Source organism: Mustela putorius, unplaced genomic scaffold (genome assembly GCF_011764305.1).
Source record: "Mustela putorius furo isolate JIRA1106 unplaced genomic scaffold, ASM1176430v1.1 tig00003985_pilon_pilon_pilon, whole genome shotgun sequence".
NCBI classification, from domain to species: Eukaryota; Metazoa; Chordata; class Mammalia; order Carnivora; family Mustelidae; genus Mustela; species Mustela putorius.
In genome coordinates this window covers 1454093-1474278 of record NW_025422125.1, presented here as the reverse complement: position 1 = coordinate 1474278, position 20186 = coordinate 1454093, and the positions used below count along the sequence as shown (strand labels likewise).

At 38.3% G+C, this 20186-nt stretch overlaps 1 protein-coding gene across 1 annotated transcript in view; it reads left to right on the top strand.

Annotated features, from left to right (window-relative positions):
• LOC101679362 (oligophrenin-1) overlaps positions 1-20186 on the top strand; it is a 307195-nt gene that overhangs the window by 133164 nt on the left and 153845 nt on the right. Inside the window, exons 12-14 of the mRNA XM_045071280.1 lie at positions 12908-12992; positions 17963-18021; positions 19411-19516. Coding sequence (XP_044927215.1) covers positions 12908-12992; positions 17963-18021; positions 19411-19516 — 250 coding nt within the window. The remainder of the gene's footprint in view (positions 1-12907; positions 12993-17962; positions 18022-19410; positions 19517-20186) is intronic.

Here is a 20186-nt window from a genome sequence, read left to right as displayed (position 1 = left end):
CATGTGTAATTTTATTTATTTTGGTCCTCTTTCTCTCTCTCTTTCTTTTTTTGATGAGTTTAGCCAGAGGCTTATGAATTTTATTTATCTTTTCACAGACTCAGCTCCTGATTCATTGATAAGTTCTTTTTTTATAAGTTTCTATATCATTTATTTCTTCTATAATCTTTATAGTTTCTTTCTTTCTGCTGGTTTGGGGTTTAGTTTTTCTTTTCCTAGCTCCTTTAGATGTAACGTGGTTGTTTATTTGAAATTTTTTTTGTCTCTTGATGTAGACCTGTATTGTTTTTGCTGCATCCTAAAGGTTTTAGACAGTTGTCTTTGCAATTTCATTTTTTCCATGTATTTTCTAATTTCTTCTTTGATTTCCTGGTTGAACCATTCATTTTTTAGTAGCATATTGTTTAACTTCTATGTATTTTTGGTCTTTCCTAAGTTTTGTTGTTGACTTCTAGTTTCATAATGTTGTGCTCAGGAAAGGTACATGCAGTCATTTTGTATTTGTTGAGGCCTGTTTTATGTCATCTATTCTGGAGAATGTTTCATTTTTTTTTTAAATTTACTTGTCAGAGAGAGAGATAGAGAGAGACAGCGTGAGCGAGCACAGGCAGGCAGACAGAGCGGCAGGCAGAGGCAGAGGGAGAAGCAGGCCTCCTGCCAAGGACACTGGGATCATGACCTGAGCTGAAAGCAGCTGCTTATCCAACTGAGCTACCCAGGAGAATGTTTCATGTGCACTTGAAAAGAATGTGTATTTTGCTGTTTTAGGATGGAATGTTTTGAATATATCTGTTAAGTCTATCTGGTCCAGTGTGTCATTCAAAGCCACTATTTCCTTCCTAAAGTCAAACAGAGTTTGGCTGATCTACCCATTGGTGTAATTGGGTTTTAAATTCCCCTTCAATTATTGTATTACTATTTATAAGTTCTTTTAGGTTTTTCATTATCTGTTTTATGTATGTGGGTTATCCTATATTGTTTGCATAAACACTTAACAATGGTTATATCTTATCATTGAATTTCCCCCTTTATTATTATATAATTTTCTTCTTTGTCTGTTTTTATAGATTTTATTTTTAAGTCTATTTTGTCTGATAGAAGTATTACTACTCTGTCTTTCATAGTTTCTTGGTTTTCTTGGATTTCTTTCTCTTTGTTTTTTATATATCTACTGATGGTTTTTGATTCATAGTTACCATTAGGTTTGTATATAACATCTTCTGCCTATAGCAGTTTATTTAGTTGATGGTCACTTACATTTGAAACCTCTCTTTTCTCATCTGTACCCCATTTTAGGTATATTTTGTTATATTTTAAAACCTTTTATTTTGTGGCTCCCTTTACTTTTTTTTTATAGGATTACTTATTTTTACTGCTTTTGTGTTTCCTTCTTTTCATACTCTCACTTTTCATCATTACTTTCCACTCAAAGTGTCCCTTACCCGAATGTTTATAGCAGCAATGTCCACAATAGCCAAACTATGGAAAGAACCTAGATGTCCATCAACAGATGAATGGATCAAGAAGATGTGGTATATATACACAATGGAATACTATGCAGCCATCAAAAGAAATGAAATCTTGCCATTTGGGACAACATGGATGGAACTAGAGCGTATCATGCTTAGCGAAATAAGTCAAGCAGAGTAAGGTTGGTTTAGTAGTCAAAAACGTCTGTAGTTCTTTTTTATCTAAGAAACTCTCTCTCTCCTTCTACTTTGAATGATAGCCTTGGTGGATATTCTTGGCTGTAGTTTTTTCCCTTTTAACACGTTGACTATATCTTGCCACTCTCTTCTTGCTTGTAAGATTTCTGTTGAAAAATCTGTTCATGGCCCTATGCATTTACCTTTTTATGTGACTATCTTCTTTTCTCTTGCTGATTTTAATTTTCTTTTTCTTCATCACTACTTTTTCCATTTTAATTTCTATGTGTATTGGTGGATCTCTGTGCCTTCTAAATATGGATATCCTTTTCCTTCCCAAGATTAGGGACATTTACAGATATAATTTTTTAAAAGTTAATGTCCTGGCCCTTTTTCTCTGTCTTTTCCTTCTAGGATGCCTATAGTGTGAATGTTATCCTTGCTAGAGTGACCAGTTTCCCTATGTGTATTCTCACCTTGCATAATTATTTTTCTCTCATTCATTCATCTTTATTTACTTTACATTACTGTGTCTTCTAGGTCATTAATTCATTCCTCTGCAGCCTGCTATTTGTCCTATCAATTGTATTCCTAGTTTCATTTATTGTTTTCTTCATCTCTGTTTTTTTCCCCTATCCCCTATATTAAGGATATCACTGATGTCCTCCTCTCTTTTCTCAAGTCAAGTGAGTATCTTTATGATCATTATTTCAAATTCTCTATCAGGCATGTTACTTAGATCCTTTTTGCTTTGGTCTCTTACAGTGGTTTTGCCCTGTTCCTTCATTTATAATATATCCTTCTGTCTCTTCATTTTGCCTACCTTTCTGTGTCAGTTTCTGTGTTTTAGAAAAGTCAGCTATACTTATTGTTCTAGAAAGAAGTGTTCAGAGTGTGTACTTTGTACTAGGTGGCACTTGTCTTCCACCATAGGAGATACTCAGCCACTGTGAAGCCTGGAACTGGCAAAGGCCACTGCACAAAACTTAAGTGGACTGATGGGAGAACTGTGCCAAAAACTGTTCACACTGGCCCTCCTCCACTGGGGATGCACATCTGCTACAGAGACTGGGGCTCACTGCTCCATACCTCATGGTGTACAGCAGGTGCAGTTTTAACAAGTTTTGCACATCCTCTCTGAGAGGTTGACTGATAAAGGGTTGGCAAGGTTTGCATGTGTCTTCTAGGCGAGGGGATCTGTAGCACTGGGACTGAGGGAGGTATGGCTGGGGACATGTGCTCTGGTGTAAGCATGTTAGGTAGTGAGTGCTGGTGCTGCAATACTTCCCACACATGGCTGTGCATCTGTGAATTTGGACTGGGGAGCTAAATGTCACCTGCCAGCTCCTTTGTTCCTGGAGAAGTCCCTCAAGTGAACTCTGAGATTAGTAACTAATTCTCCCTCCTGTAAGCCCCAGGTACCTTTCAAACTGCTGCTTCCAATCTGTACCCCATGAGCTGTTTGATGTGCTGTCTCTAAGGAAAGGGGCTCAGTTTCCTATTGCCTTCTCAGAGCCTGCTGATTTTTGTAGTTCCAGGTTTTAAGTCCTACTGGCCATAAGCACTTGCAAGATTCTGCCCCTCTGATTTTCAAAGCCAAATTCTCTGGGGATGTCTTTTCCTTTGTAGGCTCCACAGTGTGCTAGTATGTTTCTTGCTCCCCCCTGAGCCTGCAGCTCCCTCCTTCCAGCATTCAGACCCATAGGTTTTATGTTCCCACCAAATCCTTGCCTTTCTTATCTGCTTCAATGTGTCTTCTTCTCTACATTTAATTATGGAGTTATTCTTCCAGTCTCTGGGTCTTTTTCTGGGTTGTTTGCTCTGTGCAATTGTTACCTAGTTGTATCCTTGGGAGAGGTGAGTTTAGAGTCCTCCTTCTCCACTGGAAGTCCCTATTGTTGACTACTTTTATACCCTGTATTTTTGCTTTATAAGTTGGTTGCCATGTTATTTGATGTGCAGATATCCATCTGCTTTACTTTCATTTTCACTATGGCTTTTAGCATTAAAAAGTATTCTTTGTCTCATTTCGTACTTTTGTGCTTGGAATCTACTTTGTCTGATACTGATTGCATTTTCCTGGTAGATCATTTTTTTTTAAGATTTTACTTATTTATCAGAGAGAGAGAGAGGGAGAGTGAGCAGGCACAGGCAGAGAGAATGGCAGGCAGAGGCAGAGGGAGAAGCAGGCTCCCTGCTGAGCAAGGAACCCGATGTGGGACTTGATCGCAGGATGCTGGAATCATGACTGAGCAGAAGGCAGCTGCTTAACCAACTGAGCCACCCAGGCGTCCCTAGATCTTTGCCCATTCCTAAATTTTATCTTTTGCTTCACTGCCCTTTGGCTGATGTCTTTCCATTATGTTTTGCCCTTTCATTTCCTAGGAACAGTACCATTCCATGACTTATTTTTATTTTTTTTAATTTTTTATTTTTTATAAACATATATTTTTATCCCGAGGGGTACAGGTCTGTGAATCACCAGGTTTACACACTTCACAGCACTCACCGAAGCACATACCCTCCCCAGTGTCCATAATCCCAACCCCTCCCCCCAGCAACCCTCAGTTTGTTTTGTGAGATTAAGAGTCATTTATGGTTTGTCTCCCTCCCAATTCCATCTTGTTTCATTGATTCTTCTTCTACCCACTTAAGCCCCCATGTTGCATCCCCACTTACTCACATCAGGGAGATCATATGATAGTTGTCTTTCTCTGCTTGACTGATTTCGCTAAGCATGATACGCTCTAGTTCCATCCATGTTGTCGCAAAAGGCAAGATTTCATTTCTTTTGATGGCTGCATAGTATTCCATTGTGTATATATACCACATCTTCTTGATCCATTCATCTGCTGATGGACATATAAGTTCTTTCCATAGTTTGGCTATTGTGGACATTGCTGCTATAAACATTCGGGTGCACGTGCCCCTTTGGATCACTATGTTTGTATCTTTAGGGTAAATACCCAGTAGTGCAATTGCTGGGTCATAGGGCAGTTCTTTTTTCAACATTTTTTAAAGATTTTTATTTATTTATTTGTCAGAGAGAGAGCGAGCGAGAGCGAGTACAGGCAGACAGAGTGGAAGGCAGAGTCAGAGGGAGAAGCAGGCTCCCTGCGGAGCAAGGAGCCTGATGCGGGACTCGATCCCAGGACGCTGGGATCATGACCTGAGCCGAAGGCAGCTGCTTAACCAACTGAGCCACCCATGCGTCCCTATTTTCAACATTTTGAGGAACCTCCATGCTGTTTTCCAAAGTGGCGGCACCAGCTTGCATTCCCACCAACAGTGTAGGAGGGTTCCCCTTTCTCCGCATCCTCGCCAGCATCTGTCATTTCCTGACTTGATGATTTTAGCCATTCTGACTGGTGTGAGGTGATATCTCATTGTGGTTTTGATTTGTATTTCCCTGATGCCAAAGATATGGAGCACTTTTTCATGTGTCTGTTGGCCATCTGGATGTCTTCTTTGCGGAAATGTTGTTCATGTCCTCTGCCCATTTCTTGATTGGATTATTTGTTCTTTGGGTGTTGAGTTTGTTAAGTTCTTTATAGATTTTGGACACTAGTCCTTTATCTGATATGTCATTTGCAAATATCGTATCCCATTCTGTCAGTTGTCTTTTGATTTTGTTAACTGTTTCCTTTGCTGTGCAAAAGCTTTGATCTTGATGAAATCCCAATAGTTCTTTTTTGCCCTTGCTTCCCTTGCCTTTGGCGATGTTCCTAGGAAGATGTTGCTGTGGCTGAGGTCGAATAGGTTGCTGCCTGTGTTCTCCTCAATGATTTTGATGGATTCCTTTCGCACATTGAGGTCCTTCATCCATTTTGAGTCTATTTTCGTGTGTGGTGTAAGGAAATGTTCCAATTTCATTTTTCTGCATGTGGCTGTCCAATTTTCCCAGCACCATTTATTGAAGAGGCTGTCTTTTTTCCATTGGACATTCTTTCCTGTTTTGTTGAAGATTACTTGACCATAGAGTTGAGGGTCTATTTCTGGGCTCTCTATTCTGCTCCATTGATCTATGTGTCTGTTTTTGTGCCAGTACCATGCTGTCTTGATGATGACAGCTTTGTAATAGAGCATGAAGTCCGGAATTGTGATGCTACCAACTTTGGCTTTCTTTTTCAATATCCCTTTGGCTATTCGAGATCTTTTCTGGTTCCATATAAATTTTAGAATTATTTGTTCCATTTCTTTGAAAAAGATGGATGGTACTTTGATAGGAATTTCATTAAATGTGTAGATTGCTTTAGGTAGCATAGACATTTTCACAATATTTATTCTTTCAATCCAGGAGCATGGAACATTTTTCCATTTCTTTGTGTCTTCCTCAATTTCTTTCATGAGTACTTTATAGTTTTCTGAGTATAGATTCTGTGCCTCTTTGGTTAGGTTTATTCCTAGGTATCTTATGGTTTTGGGTGCAATTTTAAATGGGTTGGACTCCTTAATTTCTCTTTCTTCTGTCTTGTTGTTGGTGTAGAGAAATGCCCCTGATTTCTGTGCATTGATTTTATATCCTGACACTTTACTGAATTCCTGGACAAGTTATAGCCATTTTGGAGTGGAGTCTTTTGGGTTTTCCACATATAGTATCATATCATCTATGAGGACTGATAATTTGACTTCCTCTTTGCCGATATGGATGCGTTTAATTTCCTTTTGTTGTCTGATTGCTGAGGCTAGGACCTCTATTACTATTTTGAATAGCAGTGGTGATAATGGACATCCCTGCCATGTTCCTGGCCTTAGTGGAAAAGCTTTCAGTTTTTCTCCGTTGAGAATGATATTTGTGGTGGGTTTTTCATAGATGGCTTTGATGATATTGAGGTATGTGCCCTCTATCCCTACACTTTGAAGAGTTTTGATCAGGAAGGGATGGCTGTACTTTGTCAAATGCTTTTTCAGCATCTATTGAGAGTATCATATGGTTCTTGTTCTTTCTTTTATTGATGTGTTGTATCACATCAACTGATTTGCGGATGTTGAACCAACCTTGCAGCCCTGGAATAAATCCCACTTGGTTGTGGTGAATAATCCTTTTAATGTACTGTTGAATCCTATTGGCTAGTATTTTGGTGAGAATTTTCGCATCTGTGTTCATCAAGGATATTGGTCTATAGCTCTCTTTTTTGATGGGATCATTGTCTCATTTTGGGATCAAGGTGATGCTGGCCTCATAAAATGATTTTGGAAGTTTTCATTCCATTTCTATTTTTTATAACAGTTTCAGGAGAATAGGAATTGGTTCTTCTTTAAATGTTTGCTAGAATTCCCCCGGGAAGCCGTCTGGCCTTGCGCTTTTGTTTGTTTGGAGATTTTTAATGACTGTTTCAATCTCCTTACTGGTTATGGGTCTGTTCAGGCTTTCTATTTCTTCCTGGTTCAGTTGTGGTAGTTTATATGTTTCTAAGAATGCATCCATTTCTTCCAGATTGTCAAATTTGTGGTGTAGAGTTGCTCATAGTATGTTCTTATAATTATTTGTATTTCTTTGGTGTTAGTTGTGATCTCTCCTCTTTCATTCATGAATTTATTTATTTGGGTCCTTTCTCTTTTCTTTTTGATAAGTCGGGCCAGGGGTTTATCAATTTTATTAATTCTGTCAACGAACCAGCTCCTAGTTTCGTTGATTTGTTCTAGTGGTTTTTTTTTTTGGTTTCTATTTCATTGATTTCTGCTCTGATCTTTATGATTTCTCTTCTCCTGCTGGGCTTAGGGTTTCTTTCTTGTTCTTTCTCCAGCTCCTTTAGGTGTATGGTTAGGTTGTTTACCTGAAACCTTTCTTGTTTCTTGAGAAAGGCTTCTACCGCTATATATTTTCCTCTCAGGACTGCCTTTGTTGTGTCCCACAGATTTTGAGCCATTGTACTTTCATTATCATTTGTTTCCATGATTTTTTTCAATTCTTCTTTAATTTCCCGGTTGACCCATTCATTCTTTAGAAGGATGCTGTTTAGTCTCCATGTATTTGGGTTCTTTCCAAACTTCCTTTTGTGGTTGAGTTCTAGCTTTAGAGCATTGTGGTCTGAAAATATGCAGGGAATGATCCCAATCTTTTGATACCGGTTGAGTCCTGATTTAGGACCGAGGATGTGATCTATTCTGGAGAATGTTCCATGTGCACTTGAGACGAATGTGTATTCTGTTGCTTTGGGATGAAATGTTCTGAATATATTTGTGATGTCCATCTGGTCCAGTGTGTCGTTTAAGGCCTTTATTTCCTTGCTGATCTTTTGCTTGGATGATCTGTCCATTTCAGTGAGGGGAGTGTTAAAGTCTCCTACTATTATTGTATTATTGTTGATGTGTTTCTTTGATTTTGTTATTAATTGGTTTATATAGTTGGCTGCTCCCATGTTGGGGGCATAGATATTTAAAATTGTTAGATCTTCTTGTTGGACAGACCCTTGGAGTATGATATAGTGTCCTTCCTCATCTCTTATTATAGTCTTTGTCTTAAAATCTAATTGATCTGATATAAGGATTGCCACTCCTTCTTTCTTCTGATGTCCATTAGCATGGTAAATTCTGTTCCACCCCCTCACTTTAAATCTGGGGGTGTCTTCAGGCTTAAAATGAGTTTCTTGGAGGCAACATATAGATGGGTTTTGTTTTTTTATCCATTGTGATACCCTGTGTCTTTTGACAAGGGCATTTAGCCCATTAACATTCAGGGTAACTATTGAGAGATATGAATTTAGTGCCATTGTATTGCCTGTAAGGTGACTGTTACTGTATATGGTCTCCGTTCCTTTCTGATCTACCATTTGTAGGCTCTCTCTTTGCTTAGAGGACCCCTTTCAATATTTCCTGTAGAGCTGGTTTGGTGTTTACAAATACTTTCAGTTTTTGTTTGTCCTGGAAGCTTTTAATCTCTCCTTCTAATTGCAATGATAGCCTAGCTGTATATAGTATTCTTGCCTGCAGGTTTTTCTCGTTTAGTGCTCTGAAAATATTATGCCAGCTCTTTCTGGCCTGCCAGGTCTCTGTGGATAAGTCAGCTGCCAATCTAATATTTTTGCCATTGTATGTTAGAGACTTCTTTTCCTGGGCTGCTTTCAGGATTTTCTCTTTGTCACTGAGACTTGTCAATTTTACTACTAGGTGATGGGTTGTGGGCCTATTCTTATTGATTTTGAGGGGCCTTCTCTGAACCTCCTGAATTTTGATGCTTGTTCCCCCTTTGCCATATTGGGGAAATTCTCCCCAATAATTCTCTCCAGTATACCTTCTGCTCCCCTCTCTCTTTCTCTTCTTCTGGAATCCCAATTATTCCAATGTTGTTTCGTCATATGGTGTCACTTATCTCTCAAATTCTCCCCTCATGCTCCAGTAGCTTTTTGTCCCTCTTTTGCTCAGCTCCTTTATTCTCTGTCATTTGGTCTTCTATATCACTAATTCTTTCTTCTGCCTCATTTATCCTAGCAGTGATAGCCTCCATTTTTGATTGCACCTCATTAATAGCTTTTTTGATTTCAACTTGGTTAGATTTTAGTTCTTTTATTTCTGCAGAAAGGGCTTTTATTATATCTCCCGAGAGGGTTTCTCTAATATCTTCCATTCCTTTTTCAAGCCCGGCTAGAACCTTGAGAATTGTCATTCTGAACTCTAGATATGACATATTACCAATGTCTGTATTGATTAGGTCCCTAGCCTTCGGTACTGCTTCTTGTTCTTTTTTTTGTGGTGAATTTTTCCGTCTTGTCATTTTGTCCATGTAAGTGTATATGAAGGAGCAAGTAAAATACTAAAAGGTTGGCAACAACCCCAGGAAAATATGCTTTAACCAAATCAGAAGAGATCCAAATCCTGACGGGGGAGAAAGTGGATAAAAAGAGGTTCAAAAAGGAAGAAAGAAATAAAAAAGAAAAGAAAAGAATTAAAAAAAGAAAACGAATAAAGAAAAATATAAAAAAATATGTATATATTAGATAAACTAGTTAAAAAATTTAAAAAAGAAAAAGGTAAAAGTTAAAAAAAAATTTTACCAGAAGGCGAGAAAAAAAAAAGGAAAAAGAAAAATTTAAATTAACTTCAAGACTAAACAAAATCACAGGGAGAAAGCCATGAGTTCCGTGCTTTCCTTTCTCCTCCTCTGGAATTCTGCTGCTCTCCTTGGTATTGAAACCCCACTCCTTGGTAGGTGATCTTGGTCTTTGCTGGATTTCTTGCTGATCTTCTGGGGAAAGGCCTGGTGTAGTGATTCTCAAGTGTCTTTGCCCCAGGCGGAATTGCACCGCCCTTATCAGGGGCCGGTCTGAGTAATCGGCTCGGATTTGCTTTCTGGAGCTTTTGTTCCCTGAGCACTTTCCATAGAGTTCCAGAGGACGGGAATACAAATGTCGGCCTCGTGGTCTCCGGCCCGGAGGAGCCAGGAGCTGGGGTCCCCACTCCTCATTGCGCCCTCAGAGAACAACGTCCAGTAACTCCAGTCTGCCTAACCTCCGTCCGCGCTCGAGTTCACCGAGCCTGTTGCTGGTTCAAGGTAACACCGAGCTGTGAGCTTACTGTCGGCTCTGTCTCTGTAGCCGGTTTTCCCGTTCCAATACCCGCAAGCTCTGCAACACTCAGACACCCCCGATCATTCTCTTACCCTGTGGGACCTGAGGCCACGCTGACCCCGTGTGGGCTTCGCCCCGATTTAGCCTCTGGAGCGATGTCCCTCAGTGGAACAGACTTTTAAAAGTCCTGATTTTGTGCTCCATTGCTCTGCCGCTTGCCGGGAGCCAGCCCCTCCCCCCGGGGTCTATCTTCCTGTCGCTTTGGATTCATGTCTCCTCCAGTCCTACCTTTCAGAAAGTGGTTGTTTTTCTGTTTCCAGAATTGCTGTTCTTCTTCTCTTCGATCTGTTGATGGATTTTCAGGTGTTTGCAATCTTTAGATAAGCTATCTAGCTGATCTCTTGCTAGCTGAAGTAGTCTCCGCCTGCTACTTTTCTGCCATCTTGACTCCTCCTCTTTCCATGACTTCTTTTTGAAGAGCACTTAGAACACTCTTCCACAAGTGCTCTGATTAGCTCTATTTTTCAGTATTTTTATACTTCATTTAGACTTTGTCTTTCTGGTGCTGGTTTTAGTTTAATTTTAGTCTTCCAGACCTCTTATTTTCTTATGAATGAAAATTTGCTGGCATTTTGCTTGCTCTCTGCAAATGTTTGTGGAGATGGAATATTAGTGATATCTCCCTGGGATTTAGTGTTTATATTTCTAATTTCAAGTGATTTGGAATTTGGTTATTCTCTATGTTTCTGTTATGTGGAGGACATGGCTTTGTGTAACCCTGTTTTTCTCTTCGTTCTATGTTTTCTGGAGGATGTGTAGGGTTACTTAGGCTTAGATGGCTAACCACATTATCTTGACATATGCATCACATATGGTTATAAATACTTTGTAAATATTTTAATTGGTACATAAAATTACAGTAAATGAAAGAACAAATATTTATCTGATAACTTCCTTATTATTGAGCATTTTACTTTTTTCCTTTTTTGTGATGACGTATTTATAGATGAGTCTATTCTGATATATACTTTGGGTAAATTTGCTGACATAGAATTATTGCTTCAGGGTTATAAATGTTATTAGTAATCTTGATATAATTTGAATCCAGGGAAAACCAATAGTTCACAGATGAATTTACTTTAAGCTGCTAATGTAGTCTCTACCCTTTTATAAGGTCACTTCCCTCTTTCCTATGTATATAATAGGATCCAGGTCTGAAATAGCTGGGATCCACCAGCATAGCTATTTCGGGTGAAAAGTGAGAATTTGACTTCTTCTTTGCTGATTTGGATGTCATTTATTTCTCTTGATTTTCTGATTGCTGAAGCTAGGATCTAGTACTCTGTTGAACAACAGTGGTGAGAGCAGACATCCCTGTTGTGCTCCTGACTTTAGGGAAAAACCTCTCCGTTTTTCTCCATTAAGGATGATATTCACTGTGGGTTTTTCCTATATGGTTTTTATGATATTGAGGTATGTTCCTTCTGTCCCTACACTGCAGATTTTTTATCAAGAAAGGATGCTATATTTTGTCAATGCTTTTTTCTGCATCTATTGAGAGAATTTTATGGTTCTTATCCTTTTATTAAAAAGAAGCATGAAGGGGCATCTTGGTGGCTCAGTCATTAGGCATCTGCCTTCAGCTCAGGTGATGACCCCAGGATCCTGGGATGAAGCCCCACATCAGGCTCCTTCTCTCTCTCCTCTCTCCCTCTGCTGTTCCCCCTGCTTGTGCTCTCTTGAAACCTGAAAATAAGAAGGAAAGAAAGAAAGAAAGAGAGAGAGAAGGAAAGAAAGAAAGAAAGAGCCCAGAAACATGAGTGAATTGTTCTTAGATCTTCACTGTGAGAACCTCATAGGGCTCCTGGAGGCAAAATTCACAGAAGTGTGCAGGTACCCCAGGACCAGTCCCCCTTAGAATTCTTAACTCTCAAACTTATCCACTGAGCCTCTAGCAAATCAACTGTAGGTTAGGTTTTCCTAACCTTGTACTGTTCCCATAGAGTTTTCTGCTCCGTGGCTTCTCCTCTAGTAAGTTTCTATTTTCTGGCTCTCCCAGTCTCTCTCTACAGTTTTGAGGACAGTAGTTTGTTGTGTGACCTCAGATCGCTGATGGATCTAAGAGGAGTTGATTTTTGGTTTATTATACTTTTTTCCTTGTGTGGTTGGAAGACATGACTTCCAAATGTCTTACATGCCTGAGTGGAATGCAAGGGAATTTTTAAGACATCAAAGACATGGTTGTTGTACAAAGTTTCCATCTCTTGAAAACTGGGTAGAGTGACTATCTTTTAATATAATGTATTTTATTTTTCTTCTTTAAAGATTTTATTTACTTTAGAGAGAGAAGGTGGGGGAGGAGCAGAGAGAGAGAGAGAAAGAGTCTCAAGCAGACTCTGAGGCACTGAACACAGAGCCCATCCCAGCTCTCTATCCCACCACCCTGAAATCATGACCCAAGCAGAAACCAAGAGTCTGATGCTTAACCAACTGTGCCACCTGGACACCCCACTTCCTTTTTCTTTTTTTTTTAAAGATTTTTTTTATTTATTTATGAGAGAGAGAGAGCATGAGAGGGGAGAAGGTCAGAGGGAGAAGCAGACTCCCCATGTTGCTGGGAGCCCGATGTGGGACTTGATCCTGGGATCATGACCTGAGCCAAAGGCAGTTGCTTAACCAACTGAGCCACCCAGGCAAGGGGTAAAAAGTAAGAACTTTTGGAATATTAACTTTTTAATTTTTTTCCTCAAATAGATCCTAAATGCCCAGGAGACGTTGATTTTCATAGTAGTGACTGGGACATTAAGACAATCACCAGCTCTTTGAAATTCTACCTCAGGTATGTCTGATACAATTTGGGAATTTGTTTTTCATAGTTGGTGAAATTTGTCTAGGTGGAGATTGGAGCTTATGTGGTTGGATAGCTCAGGAGCTCAGGAGGTTAGATAGGTTTGTTATAAAAAAAAGTGAAAAGAATTTCCATCAAAAAAGAACGTGTATTAGAAAACCTTTAATTTGGGAATTTAGGCAAATTAAGCATCAAAATAATAGAATTATTATTGAAAAATGGCTTTTCCTTAAAGTAATGGAAGTTTTGCCATTGTGCGTAGAGTGATGTCACAATGTGCTCATGAATAATATCAGTATTTATGACAATTCAAAGTTGTTAACATGCTTGGTTGAATAATAACTATTTTGAAACATTAAATTGCGTTTGGACAAACATATTTGTGTTTCTGTGTTATGTGTCATGTTTTATGCATTCATCCATATAATAGAAATAAAAAGCAAGAAAATACAGTTACACAAATGTTAGAACTGAGTGAATTGAGAGCAATAAGAAAACAAAATTTACCTTATCAGCAAAATTTGGTGGTACATAATGGTGATGAATAGAACTTTTAGTTCACTAGCATAAATTTATATCATGTAAAAATATTTGGGGCATATATTTTTTGGGGGGGACATATACTCATTCATTTCTTTCTATTCTTTATGTCCAATTGTATGTATCATACATTATTTACTAATCGTCTTTTTTTTCAATTATTGTACTCTTTAGGTACTTGGATAGATACTTGAATATCATTAATCCAAAATAAATTGGGTCCCAGATATTGCTGTTAAATGACGTTTTGCTGTATTATCATCTTAGAACTTTATATAAACTTGAGTGCTCTTTCCAGGAGTATTTCTCTAGCATCTGCCAAAGAAGAAATGTACTGTTGTTAGAAGGTGTTCTAGGTTTACATTGACAATATCGTTTTTTGTTTCGTTTTGTTTTGTTTTACAATAATCCTGTAAGGTATGTGGTATCATAACTAATTTTACAGATGAGGAAATTGAAAGGCACCACTTTCCAGTTAAGTATTATCCATGCTCACAGCTCACATTATTTCAACCTAAGTATCCCTGACATATAGGTCACTGGTATTGGAGCATCTTCTTCCCATTTCCCATCCTCAGGGGCTATAGCATTCTTGAAGTTGCCTGGGTCATATTAGTGAAGACAGAGAGCAATCTACTCTGCATACTTTTAGAAGACTGGTGATGATAATAATGAGAGTAAATGATTCTATGTCTGTAGCCTTTTTCAAAGGAGTCAATTTTTTCCAAAATTTTATATAAGTTAAGTAACTCCCCACATTAAATCTTTCCCAACTCATCCCATAATAAGCAGTGTGGCCCCTTTTAAAGATGGGAAGATCAAGCCTGAAAGCCTGAATGAGCAATACCTCCAATAAGAGATTTGTCCTTAACACTTAATGTATGGGCCTTTAATATGCATTAACCAGTTAACACCCTTTAGGTTTCTCAAATAATTCAGTATTTTCAGAAAGGGGACTCTTCATCTGTGTTATACATACATAACTTATTCCTTATCTCCAACATTACCAGGAAAGTACCCTAAAAACTAAAACTATCCTTTCCTTTTTTAATTTATTTTTCCAGTGTTCTAAGATTCATTAAAACTATCCTTTCTTTCGCTAATATCTTTACTCTCTCTTATTCAACTCTTTCCTCTCAGCATATAAATATACTCCTATAAAACACATCTCTTTGACCTTGTGTGTTTTTTCATAAATGAATAAATTCATTCTGCCATTTATTAAACCATTCAATAAACATTTCTTGAGTATCTAGTCTATGCCTAGCATGATACTAGGCATTAGGCATACAATTGTGAATAGATGTGGTCTCTAAATTTAAAAAAAGTCATAGTCCAGTTAGGAAAGCAGTAAAAAACAAATAATCATATCAACATGATATAATCATATAATCAATAATCATACAAATATAACAAACCATAATAAGTGCTCTGAAGAAAAGGTGCAAGGTGTTATGAAGGCATGTAATAGGAATACCTGATTTATTCTGGTGGTTTTTTGAACCGAGGTTTGAATTATAATTTACAGTCAGCTGAGAAGAGGCAGTTCCAGACAGAGATATACACAAAGGCCTTGAAGCACAAGAGAGAATGATCCTTTTCAAGAAACTATGTGTACCAGTATAGAGAGGGAGGGAGAGATATTAGAAGCCAGATCATGCAAGGTCATATGGGACATAAGAATTGGGGTATGGATTTATTTTAAAAGGAATGGGAATAAATTGAGAGATTTTAAGCAGTAGGTTATATGATGAGATTTGCATTTTGAAAAAAAACATATAAAGATCAGATTAGAGGGAATCAAAATAGGTAGAGATAGAAACCAGTTAGTAGGCTATTGCTGTGCTCTATGAAAGGGATGATGCCTCTGCTTGAACTAGCAGTGTAGATTGGTAGAAATAAGCATATTCAAGAAATTTAGGGAGTAAACTTAGATATGAGAATAGGAGAGATGGAGATAAAAGCATGACTTCTAAGTTTATGGCCCATATAACCAAATGGTAGCCATATATTTGCTGATTTGAGAAACACAAGAAAAAGACTAGATTCAGGGTAGATGACAAGATGGACTTTAGATATGTCAAATGTGGGTGTCTAACGACATCAGGGCAAGATATTAAGTGAGCAATTGAATATATGGGAATGAACTCAGAAGAATTCTGAGCTTGAGTTAAAACTGTGAGTCATCAACAATGTATATGATAATTGGGAGGCAGGAGCTTGGATGAGATTTCCTAATAAGAGGGATAATTCATGCCTTCCTATCCAAGCATCAATACATGAAGTAATATACATACAGTGTCTCTACTTCTTTTTTTTAAGACTTTAAAAATTTATTTATTTGTTAGATAGCATATAAATTGGGAGTGCAGGCAGAAGGAGAAGCAGGCTCCTCGCTGTGCAAAGAGCCCAATGCTGGACTTGATCCCAGGACACTGGGTTCCTGACCTGAGCCAAAAGCAGACACTAAACCACCTGAGCCATCCAGGTGTCCCAGTGTCTCTACTTCTTAACCTCCCAGTTTTCTCCTTAACCCATTGCAGTCACCGTCCCAATACCTCTGCTCCACTGCAAATGCTCTTGCCAAGGTCACGAGTGATTCCCTCAGTGCTAAACACAATGTACAATTGTCAGTCCTTACTTGATTTCTTTGCAACATCTGAAGCTGTTAATGAAGCCTCCTTGATACTTTCTCCCCTTTTGGATTCTACTGTATCACTTGTTTTTGGCTTTCCTCATACCTTTTTTGACCATTTTTAGAAGTTCCCTTTATGGACTTTCTACCTGATATTTTCCAGGATTCTCCTCTCTTTTTACTATAATTGAGGGTTGAAAAATTCAAATATCCACAGAAATGAATGAAGCAGACTACTTTCCTATTAAAACATTACATATTGAACCTGTATTTGCATAGTGATCCCTTTGTTTATATATAATCAGCCATAATATTTATTTCCACAAATAACCATATGGGCTCAATATAACCAGGTCTTTCCATTTTTCAATAGAGGCAGAAAATGCAGATTTTATGTGAGGTATCTCAGTTTTTTTTTTATATTTTGACACCTAATACAACTTGTCTTTTTAATACACTATTCTGAACAAATAATAATTGGAAGGCCTCTTGGCTATGAGTTGGTCATCTCTCCTTGAGCAGTGGTATCTGTTCTTGTGGTTTTAACTGCTCACCTATGTTCATGGTTTTAAACACTCACCTAGGTTTATGATTTTCATATTTACTTCTCAGATATAGAAGGGCATTCCATCCATCTGCCTAATAGACAAGTGCCTTTGACTACCCCAAAAGTCCCTCTGGCTTAACGTCTCTACTTCCTTCTGAATCCATTTCTATTCTATCCAGTCTCACAAACCAGATGACTCTCTCCCTTACCAGTACACCCAATCATTGAAGAAGCTCTGTCTTTAATGTCTGTTAAATAATTCTCCTTATCATTTCTTTTTTTCTTTGATGCCACTATTTTTGTTTAGGTCTTTATTACCTCTCAACTGGATTACTATGATAATAGTAATGTCAGACCATATAACATAGTGATTAAGAGCATAGGCTCAAGAAAGACTGCCTAGTTCTGCCACTTATTGGCTTTGCGTGGTCTTGGATGACTTATTTAACTTTTCTGAACTTCAGTTTCCCCATTTATAAAATGGATATAATAACAATATCTACCTTACAGTGTTGTCATGAGGATTAAATTAGTAAATATATGCAAATCATTTAGAACAGTGAAGCATTTACTAATATTATTATCATCACACTGGTCCTTTTACATTGTTAATTCTGTATATGGCACTCTTCTCAACTAGACTATTAGCTCTTGAAGGTTTGGGGGTCTTTCTTACTCATCTTTGGATCCTAATATCTGGCACAATGTCAGGTATCTGTAGGTGCTCAGCCTATGTATGTATGTATGTATGTGTGTATATATATATATATATATATATATATATATATATATTTAACTAAATAAAGAAATCTGTTGGACCTCAGTTTTCTCCTCCATTAAGCTGAGATTTGAATAACTGCTGCATGTCACAGGATCATTGGAAGGATCAGATGGGAAGATAGATATGAAAGTACTTTGAAAACTAAGGAACTATCAAACTGCAAGGACTTTATAGCAGCATTCAGATTGGGTCCACTTTGGAATTTTTCAGGGCTGGTTTATGACTCCTTTCACCTTTGAAAACTAATTAGGGACCCTGCAGGACTAATTGGCTTATACTTTTGCAGGTCTTCTATTGATTTACCAGTAAGTGGCATTCCTCTGACAAAGTTTCAGGTGAAGAGAGAAATACATGTAATCTCACTAAGCTATAGGGATTAGGAACTTTAAGCCTTGCTGCCCACAGAACTGAAAATCCAAGGCTTCCCCAAAGGAACTTACAGTCTTCATTAATTTCAGGAATCTTTCTGAACCTGTCATGACCTATAGACTTCACAAAGAGCTGGTCTCTGCTGCCAGTAAGTATTTATGTTGCTAGTTAATTGTGTTGTTTTGGCTTCTTAATAATGTTCATTAGTAGGGGCGCCTGGGTGGCTCAGTGGGTTAAGCCGCTGCCTTCGGCTCAGGTCATGATCTCAGAGTCCTGGGATCGAGTCCCGCATCGGGCTCTCTGCTCAGCGGAGAGCCTGCTTCCCTCTCTCTCTCTGCCTGCCTCTCCATCTACTTGTGATTTCTCTCTGTCAAATAAATAAATAAAATATTAAAAAAAAATAATGTTCATTAGCAATAAACCTAGAAAACTGTTTGAGAAAAAGTGAGGGGAAAAATATCCATAGATTTTTGTCCACTACCAAATGAGAGTATTCTTGCTTGCTGTCTAACTCAAGTGTTATATTATTTTTCATAAATAAGTAGAAGTTGAGTAGGTTGGATAAAACTGGCTAACATGAAGGATGTTACGGGTGTGAGGGCTTTACTGACTGCATATGCCTCTTCTGCCAGAATAAGAGCATTAATTCACATAACTGGGGGCAGCAGAATGGTTTCATTATAGTTGCTCTTTTAGATTTTTTTCATAGCTTTGCCTTTTTGAATGTTTTTCATTTGTGCTATGAATTATTACTCCTAATGTGTTAATGCTAGAATCATATTTTCTAGATAAAACTGAGGGTGCAGTGGAACATTGCATGGGAAATAAAGCATATAGAATCACCCCAAAAGTCAGCAGCTGAAGAAGTATTAAAAGTTTTGGCTGAGGCCACTGTATGGGTATCCCTCCCTATCTTTACATGACCCTTCTATTCTGTGCTCTCTGTGGTGTACAGGAAAAAGACTGATAAGACTTGACCTCATAATGAATATTTGTTGAGGCAATGGACCTTTGATCTGACCTGAGACCTCTAAACTGTCTCAGGGATTTTCACATAAACCCAAAGGTAGCAGTACCCCTCCCAGCACCACAAAAAGATGGATGGGCAAGGGTTTTCAGCGTAAGTTTACATGTGAAAGGGTAGAACAACCTGCTGTACCTAGAACTTTGACTTCCTCAGAGATAGTCTTGTGTTCTCATCTTTCTATTCTCTCTCTCTCTCTCTCTCAAAACCCCCAGACCTATTTCTTTGTTATTATCTCTCTTTTTGTCTTTTATCTCTCTTTTGGTGTCTTTGTCTTTCTCCCTCTCTCTCTCTGTCTCAATGTCTTTTTTTCCTTGGTGTCTCTTTGCCATTGTTTCATTGTACCTGCTTCTCTCTTTCTCTTTTCATCTCTCTGTTTCTGATTGTGTGTGTGTGTGTGTGTGTGTGTGTGTGTGCGTGCGTGCGCGCACGCGCACGGGTGCCTATATGAGAGTTTGCTTGATCCAGTTAGTTGCCTAAAAGGCAAAACTGTCTCTCTCTGTTCTCTCTCAGAGTCTGACAACCTGGATTACCGGCTGGGAGCTATTCATTCCCTGGTATATAAGCTACCTGAAAAGAATCGAGAGATGCTGGAACTTCTTATAAGACACTTGGTCAAGTAAGTAACTTCTGAGTTTTCAGGAAGAGTTTCTATTTGAGGATTGGCCCACAGGGTACGCAGGGAAACTGTTTGTTCTCTCCTTAAATCCCAGCCACCAACTGTTTAATCCTGGACAGGCTGAGTGCTCTATAAAGAAGGTGATTTTGCCTTGGCCCTTGTATATATATCCTCCCAGTGTCATCATCCATCTCAATTGAAGGGTATTACCAGATAAAGTGGGCTGAACATGGGCTTTGTAGTGAGATAAATTTGGTTTTAAATTCCAGCTGTATCACTTATTTACCTGTATAATCTTACATAACCTCTTAGATATCATCTAACCTCTTAGATATAATCTTAGATAATCTCTCTTAGCCTGTTTAGTCATCTGTAAAATGAAAATAGTATTGCCCAACATGCAGGACTGTTCTGTGTATTTGAATGAACACAGATAAAGTGCATAGCACATAAGAGATTCTCAAGAAATGGGAGTTATTAAGATTGTGGCCAACTTTTTGCTTGGGTATGGCAGACAGGAAAGACATATTGTAGAGAGTAGGCCTAGTGATGAGCTCCGAGATGGTGTGTTTATGTGGCATGGGTCGTACTTTTTGGCCAGAGGATTCAGTTTTGTGGATAAAGATGAATTTACTTGACTCATAAGAGCCAGTTGCTCTTATGAAGAAGT